At 31.4% G+C, this 9,249-nt stretch overlaps 1 protein-coding gene across 1 annotated transcript; it reads left to right on the forward strand.

Annotated features, from left to right (window-relative positions):
- Window positions 1-761: 761 nt before the first annotated feature.
- LOC100257738 (transcription factor MYB54) lies at window positions 762-2,532 on the forward strand. The gene is made up of 3 exons (XM_002279243.4): window positions 762-1,238; window positions 1,400-1,771; window positions 1,879-2,532. The coding sequence occupies exons 1-3, from the start codon at window positions 1,124-1,126 to the stop codon at window positions 2,055-2,057; spliced, it is 666 nt and encodes a 221-aa protein (XP_002279279.1). The 5' UTR covers window positions 762-1,123; the 3' UTR covers window positions 2,058-2,532.
- Window positions 2,533-9,249: the final 6,717 nt, after the last annotated feature.

Below are 9,249 nucleotides of genomic sequence, written 5' to 3' on the forward strand. Positions count from 1 at the left end.
TTGTTTTTGTCACAGCAACTATACACAAAAGTGCAAGACTGGATCTTTGACTTTAAAAAAAGAAGAGTTTAAATGTTGAATGTCATAGTCTCCACGTGCAATTATGAGGTTGTGAGTTAATTGTTAGTTAGGTCTGAAAGCTGATAAAAACCTAAAACAACCGCACCCATAACATCACTACAACATATAGTCTAACAAGAATACCAACCTCCCATTGTTTTTATATACCAATTTACAATGTAGCTTCCCTCTTTCAGACGGGTTTTGGATTAGGGTTAGAGCTTGGTTTTTCTAAACCAACAAGGAGATCGATGAATTAATATTATAAAAATGCTAAGATATCAAACTGGTACTATACCAAACTTTTAATACAAGTTATTGATATGTATAATCATATCTTGACCGTTGAATATTAATACGAAAAAAATTGTAATTGAGATTACAAAAATGAGATCAAATTAAAATAAAATTGGACATAAGTATAAATAAATATATAGAATCTAAATAAATGAAAGTATAAATTAACAAAAGATAATCGTTTTTGCTATAAGACAATTTCTAATTTATTATCACTTTTATGCCATGGAATGACCTTTAATATATAGTATATATTTTGCTACCCAAACTTCATACATGGAGTACTCAGTTTTGTTTTAATTATTATAAAGAAAAATACTAGGTGGGTTATAAGTAGAAGTTGTAGGTTAGAAACTTCAGAGGAGATGTTGAAAGCAGAACCAAATTCACCCCACCAAGCAACCCTCTCTCTCTCTCTCTCTCTTTCTCTCTCTCTCTCTCATATGGTACATAACTTACAAGGGTTTGTTAGCCTAGATGTTGCATCAATCGCTGGTGAAGGTCTGTCCAAACCCTCCCACTCTCTAACGGAAAACACTCTCTTCTCCTCCATATATTCTGTTGGGATCTGGTTTCTCCTCTTGTCCTGTGTTCCATCTTGAAATACTCAAAGCTCTAACACTGCTAATATCCTTTATTCCCTCTCTATGTATCTATTTGTTTAATTTAAAGCAAAGAATAGCACACCAACAAGGCAAAAACCCTTTGTTGAATTAGGGTTTCTACTGTATAGATCTTGGTCCATCCAATATCTGAATATTATCAGATGTGCACCAGAGGCCATTGGAGGCCAGCTGAGGATGAGAAGCTCCGGGAATTGGTGGAAAGGCATGGACCGCATAACTGGAACGCCATAGCTGAAAAGCTCCCTGGAAGATCAGGTGAACACCAAACTAATTAATGGCTTCTATAAATTCCTTTACTTTGTTATTATTATTATTATTGTTGAAACTATTGCTAGGGTTTGGTATGTTAACTGAAAAATATACATGAGCTTGAAAAATATAAAGACTCACCAAAAACAAAATTGAAAATGAATCAGGGAAGAGCTGTAGGTTGAGATGGTTCAATCAGTTAGACCCCAGAATCAACCGAGCCCCGTTTACCGAAGAGGAAGAAGAACGGCTTCTCGCTTCTCACCGGATCCATGGGAACCGATGGGCTGTTATTGCCAGGCTTTTCCCCGGCCGGACTGATAACGCAGTGAAGAATCACTGGCATGTGATCATGGCACGGAGATGCAGGGAGAAATCCAAGTTTTATGCTAAGAGAGCCGCCCAATCTTGGATTAACGAGAGAAAGTCCATATCAAAACCAGATAGGCAGCAGATGATCGGCTGCGACACAAGAAACCTCTCTTCCTATGTCGAGAATTGCTATGAAAACATGATTCATTGTACAAAGATGCTTGAAGGTAATTTATAATTTTAGCAAAATGGACTAAAATTCAGTATTATATCAATTTCTTATGCTAGCTGCCGTTGATTGTACTGTTCTTAAACTGTTTTCTCTGTACTGCAGATAGAACTCAACCGGTCGAGTTTTATGATTTTCTCAATGTGAATACTGACTCTAACAGAAGCGAAGTGATAGACCATGCAAGGAGAGATGATGAAGAGGTGGAACAGGAAGCCATGGATCATCAGAGCAAGGCTGGTGTTCCATTCATAGATTTTCTATCAGTTGGAAGCTCTTCTTGATGATGATGATGATGATGACATCCTCAAAGGATCACTTACCATACAATGAACGTTAAACCTAACTGATTAGGACCTTACTTTGAATTCACAAGTACTGCATTCAAAGAGAGAATATATTTATGTAAGGAGGTGTATGTAGCATGGGGTTATATACTCAGATCATTAGAAGAAGATGAAGAAGAAGATATTGAAGAGGAACAAGAAGAAAGAAGAAAGAATTGTAAACAAAATGATCAGGTATGATAATGAAAATCACAGAAGTGCAGGATTTTGTAGAAATTCAAGCATTTCCATATAGTGCAGCTAGCACCTATCATTATACATGACAATTTTACGTGCCATTGTGCATTCATTTCTGTCTCTATGTATAAAAGCTAGCTTCACCTTCCCTTAAAGGTAGTCCTGTTAGAATATCAAGTTAATTTACTCGCATTTTCCAGCAAGTTTCCTATTTCTTTCTGGAAAAAATTTGATATTGGACTGGTAATTACAGATTTTGATGAGCTGGTGGTGTGATCGATGCAAAATCAAATAATTAATTATAATAACTATGTGTGCATGTGTGCAAATTAGTCTGAAAACCACAAGCCGATGGTTGAAGTGTATGCCCAAAAGGATTTTGATTGCCTGCATTTTCATGCCCCCATCAAGCAACTATACTTCTTGAATTTATAATTCTTTTCATTTGATCATGAATCATATTGTCACTCAGTGGTCTTACTAATTTCGGGTTCTAAGGTATGAAATTCTTGCCCTAATTCTTACATACCTATGTAACATAGAAATGCTTGAATGAAGTCCTTGAGCCATAATTAACTAAAAGATGGTCAATTACTAGCTATGAAACTGCACCGGGAACCCAATAGCTCATGAATGTAAACCGTTCACAGGTTTCATGATGGCATTGAGAAAAATAATTTCACAATCTGACATATTTTGAGACAACGAAACCATGATCTTGACAGGACTTTTAACAACCCAATACAATTGTCTCCTTGTTAATTGATCATAGAATACTTAAGTGGTGCCGAACTCATTCAATTTTTATCCGTCATTGATTAATTATGACCTTCCATAGTGTCATCCCAGTTGACTATAGCTCAACAAAATTTCAATCTGCTCCTTGATCTAACCAGTATCTGTCCCCCAAAATTTCTATGTTAATTATAACTACAAGGGAATCTCATCATTATTTTGAAGAAAAACATTGGGCTTCAATCTCTTTTGATAGAAACAACTTTGGGGTTCAATTCAGTTACAGGGGTTATGAATAATAAATTTTTTGGGTAATTAATTACAATAAAGGGAATATAAACCTACATCCATGATAACATACTATAATTTTGAAGGCTACTGTATGTTTGAAGGAGAAATAGAAGCTTGCAATGAAGGGAATTCTCCCTTGAAGAGATCTCCAAAATAAGGAATTATATTTATAGACATCTAGTAACATGTCTCTTGTAGCCTACACAAGGAAGAACTAGCACAACTACCAGGCCACATAGTGTAATTACCATCCCATGAGGAGAATGTTTATGGGCTGGCTAGACTTCTCTTTTTTTATGAAGATATTGGCCAGTTGTTTTAAGTGGTGGGAAAACAAATCAAATTTGGAGAGCACCAGAACCCAAACCTTTACTGAAAGGAATAATGGAGGGGAATTATATGAAGTTAAGCCATATCTTATCACACATAGAAAATCCATGGCAGTAGCAGTGAGCAGCTGAGGCTCATCAATATTCATACTTCAGCACTAGGTCTAGAAACTGATAGTTGATAACTTCTCTTAAGTGCAAGGTGACAAGAACTCCAACTAAGAAAAAGGACAAAAATATTGGATTGTGAAATCTGAATCAATTTTATTGTATTTAGCTCATGATGGTAGGGGTCGAGCTCCCTGCCAAGCTCATGGGGATGGAGCTCTCACTCTCCGTAAGCTCGAGCTTCTATTATCTATTTAATCATTTTATATTTTAGGGTTTTTGTTTTTAGAGTATTACAAAGTTTTTTTTAAGAGTTTTACCATTGTACTCCATTTTCTTTTGATTAATAGATTGTTGAGTGTTGGTACATTTTATAAACATATGAATCATCGCTAAATTACATTAAAATCTTTGTTTTTATTTTTATGCTCTTGTATGTGAATGGTTTTGGTTAACAAAAATAAGTATAAAATTGTTGATAACTTCTCTCAATTACTCCTACTTTTTATTTTTAAAATAGAAAATAGTAATTTCTATATAAAAATGTACAAACTCTTGCATAAAAAAAAAAAAAACATGAATAATCTATCTTATGTTGCTAAAATTATTTTCAAAACTCTAAAATTTGAAATAGTAAATTTTAAAAAAAAAAATATTTCTTAAATCTTTTTTATCCATTTTAAAAATTATTATCTTTTTAATGTAAATCTTTAAAAATTCTTATTTCTCTTATAAAAACAGAAAACAAGAAGTTTAAAATATACCTAAGCTTGTTGTTTAATTTCAGTGCGTGCCTAAATTGGAAAATGGAGTTAGACAATTCAAGACAAAAGAAATCAATGAGATATTGAAGGGCCCGAACCTAGTTTGTTAATGAGGTGAGTTCATGTTCACGCTTAGGATCGAGTCATCAGTGAGATCTACTCCATATATATTGTTGTCTCTTGAATTGAAACATCAACATAGAGGAGAAAAAAGGCATAATATTTAAGTCTTGGAAAAAATTGAATAAAGACGGCTTAACCATAGCCATCAATATTGGAAGCCAACATACAATAATGAATGTTAATTAAGCAAGCAACTAACAGCTGAATCCAATTTAGAATCTTTGGTAATTTAGCATGCTTATCGACTTATTTAATTTGAAATATGGATGATTTAATAATATATGAAGTCGATCTTCACTAGGAAAAAGGAAAACGGAAAAAAGGAAAATAGTTTAGGTGTTTATAGGGAATTTTATCACCTCTATAATTGGTTATTAGATTGTGATGATCCCTTGACATTATCTAAAACCTTTATGACTTTTAGATACATCTAACCAATTTGAAGGTGTCAAGAGACATGAAATGTGAGAGCTCACCCTCCATCTGACATCCAACCAAAGTGTGAATATTATACGTTTTACGCTCACAACCCTACAACTAGCCTTACAACTTTTAAAACGTGTCAAACATGTTCAAAGGTATTACTTATAAAGATCAAGAGTTTTTCCTCCTTAGATAACTTGGGATTGGTGATGTAGGACATCACAACTCATTCTCCCATCTAGGCCAATATCCTCGGCAATCCATTGCTTATGAAATGCAATTGACTCTATATATTTTTCTAAAGAAAATCAACTCTGATACCATATATCATAATAGCCCCTCAATGCTAAGCGAATATTATTTGTTTTTGGCCTACAACCTTTATAACTGTTCCCCTTGCTTTAAAACGCATCCAACTAATTTACAGACATCACCTCTAATATATATCAAAAACTTCTCTGAAAAGGAGATATAACATATATTCTATTTTAACAATTAATTTGCTATAAGACAATAAATAAAGTTTTTAAAGGATACAATAAATAAAACGTTCCCTTTCAACCTGACCATTTTAACAAGCTACCTGGATTTCACCAAAAAAAAATGAAATATAATGATCTAGTGGGAAAAAAAAAATAGAACTTTCTCATTTCCTCAAATCTAGTAGCAGAGAAGATAGAATCCAGATTAAAAACAAAAAATTGTTGAAATCCTCCTGTATATTACAATCAAATACTGTTTAAACCAAAAATTGAAAATTAGAGATTTGGTTTTAGACCTCTTTGTCTCTGAGATTAGTAAATGTCCAATAATCATGAGCTTCGAATTGAAAATTAAATTCAGTGCAGAAGGGTGAATGTTCCTAGCTAGGAGATAGAGTCTAGTCAATGGGGAAAAAAATGGTATCTTCAATTCTTTTGTTGGTGTATATATGATAACCTTCTGGTGTTTTGTAGAGTTGTAGAGCCATAGAGATTATCCCCTTCTCATCATTAGTGCGGAAGAATCCCTTGTATCAACTGTTCTTGTTATAGTTTATCTGTGATCCAAGCACATCTATATATAACTTTAAGCAGATGTAGAAGGTAGCATATATATATGTATAAATATTTACCCAAGCTTAATTGAAATTGAGGAATTTTAAAATTGCCTCTCTTCATAGTATCCCCACGATTAATTACATCTAGCCCATCTCCTTTATTCAAGCAATCAATTACTTGATCCCTCTCAAAGTCCTCTAGAGTGCCATGATGACAAAAAATACCTCATCTTCTCTCTCACTCATCTTGTATCAGTTAAGCATAGACACTGACTTAAACTAGCTTCTCTGGTGCCAACAAAGCCATGCCTTCTTTGTTGGTTTGAACTTTATAGTTCTTTCCCTCAACCACTAGATATTTCTCCCTAGTCAAGATGGCCAACCTGCAGCTGTTAATCCTTGGTATCAAACGGATCATCAAACTCTTGCTATTCTTATAACTACATCAACTCTATCTGAACCATTAATGTCTCCATGCATGGCTGTTAGTGGTCGTCTCTCCGCCCCCAGAGAAATTTGGACACATCTTGCACATTATCTTTCAAAGCAATCTGTTGTGAATGCTACCCATATTCGTTTCCATCTCCTTTTCATTACTAAGGTCCCAAATCTGATGCAGTAGCATAGTGATGCATGGCCTAGGGAAATCAAAGCCTGATTATAATTTATAGCTAGTTGTTAATGACAATAGTACTCTTGAGACTAAGGTGGTGTTTGGCTTTTATCTTAATCCTAAATAAACTTTCGATGATTTGTTTTTATTTTTTATTTTAAAAAAAAATTAATTGAATACAAAAGGTTAAAATATGTGATTTTTTAATAAATACTAAAAATAATTTTGTTCATTTCCTTATACAATCTCCGATTCAAGCTCGATCTCCTATATGTTCTCCTTCATTGCCATGGAATAATCCACACATCTTCAATTTTTTCCATTGATAAAAGTCATGCTACTTCTTTTGATATGGTGCATTCTAATGTTTGGATGTCTCCAACTTTCATCTGGTTCTAGTTTTCGTGCTGTCATATGCACCCAAACACGTTTTCTGCCCGGACGACTTCAGTTATTTGGAGACGGTGACCAATTCCTCCAACAAGATTAAACCAATATATATAGTCAAAAATCTCGCTGTCTAAAATAAACATAGGTTATGATTTGGTTCCCAAAAATACTAAGAAAAAAAATTTAATAATAATGAAAATGATTTTTTTCATATTTGGTTTCACTATAGAAAAAAAAATAGAATTAATTAAAAAAAATTTACTTTTTAAAATTATTTAATATTTATATAATAAAAATAAAATAAGTAAAATTAATTTGAATAAACATATAAAAATATTTTATTGATTTTAAATCTATTTTTTATTTTTTTTTTCACATTTTCTTCTTTATTTTCTTTCTCTCAAATTTTTCGAAAATCAAAGATTGCCTTAATGATCAATGATGAGACATTATTTTTCCATGCGACCTTGGGTATGAGAATCACCAAATACTAGTTCATGAGTCAAATATCCTGCTTGGTCTCTCAAATGTATACTAATTACCACTTTTGAAGGTTCAGTAAATGATATTTTCTAGCTGAAGGTTCCAGCCAGTTTTCCATGTTTGCTACCATCAAAAGATACTGGGACAAGAAAATGTCCAAGCCCAAGACACCCCTAAGTTCCATGATGATGGTTCCTACAAATTATTTATCCAATCTATTTGAATATCACTTGATTTTCTACACCATTCTCTCCAAAATAATGGTGATGGGCTAGCTAATTGGTTATGTCCTAAACTTAAAAAAAGGGTCAGTACTCCTGTCAACATATTTCTGTCTTTTTTTTTTTTTTTTTTGTGACCAATTGAAGAAGGGGGTATTCCTTCAGTTTTTGAGTGGCATAAACAATTTGGGATTTACTGAGATGTCTCTTTCCCTTCTTCTACACAAGGATTGCTGACAACTTTGCTGAAAACTTCAAAGGTTTTCCAAAGTATATTTTTGAGTATTTTTTTTAGAATAGTTACAAATAATTTTCAATTGTTTTAACCAAACAAATTTTGGGTTGAAATTTGAAAACTGAAATATTAAAAATGGCTTTTTTACTTGGTTGTCATATACTTTTTTTCAATTGTTTCATCAAAATTTTAATAAATATATTTTTAAAATTAGAAAATTATTTTTTATTCTAGAAAAATATATATCCTTTATAATTACAACTAACTAATCATATTCTTATATAGGTATAACAACAGTGTATATTGCCCATCATTCCTACCACATTCTTTTATATAAAATAATTATCATCCTCATTCTAATAAAAAAAAATTAAGCCAGACGAGAATAAGAATTTCTCTTACTAGTCCTATTTTATTTAATTTAAAAAAAAACTAATTAAAATTTTTTAATTATATTAAAAATAAATATATTTTATAAACAAATAAAATATTATAATTTTTGATAACTTATTTTATTGAAAAGCAATTTTTATTCTTTATTTGTGTTAATATGGAAAATTTTAAAATTTAAAATTAAATTAATTTTTAAAATTAATTATATATATAATTATGACAAGACGAAGTTAGGATAGGACAATATTTAAATTTGTCTTAAGTTTAAAAAAAAATTCAAACCCATTAATACATGATAAAACTTATCTCATTATGAAGTTTTTAAAGGAAAAATTATATTAAAATTACATTTGATTGTCAGAAAAGTACTAAGGAAAAAAAATAATATTATGAAAAATGATTCTCTTGTGTTTAGTTATACTATAAAAAATACAAATATATATATATATATATATATATATAATTAAAATTAATAAAAAAATTATACATTTTAAAATTATTTAGTTCTTATATTAAAGACTAAAATAAGTAAAATAAATTTAAAATAATATATAAAAATAATTTATTTTTTATTTTTTATTTTTTATTTTCTCATATTTTCCTTCGACCACAAAGCTAACCAAGGCTTATATGCTCCTAAAAAAAAAACTTTATTCATGAGAATTTAAACCTCAACCCTCTGATTTACAAGGCATCATCGCTTATCACTAATTGATTTTTGCTCTTTGTACGTCCTAAAAATAAATTATTATTCTTACTCCTTAACTTATTTTTTACCTTAGCCACTCGTCAAAAGATATTTTAA

Source organism: Vitis vinifera, chromosome 17 (assembly GCF_030704535.1).
Source record: "Vitis vinifera cultivar Pinot Noir 40024 chromosome 17, ASM3070453v1".
NCBI lineage: Eukaryota > Viridiplantae > Streptophyta > Magnoliopsida > Vitales > Vitaceae > Vitis > Vitis vinifera.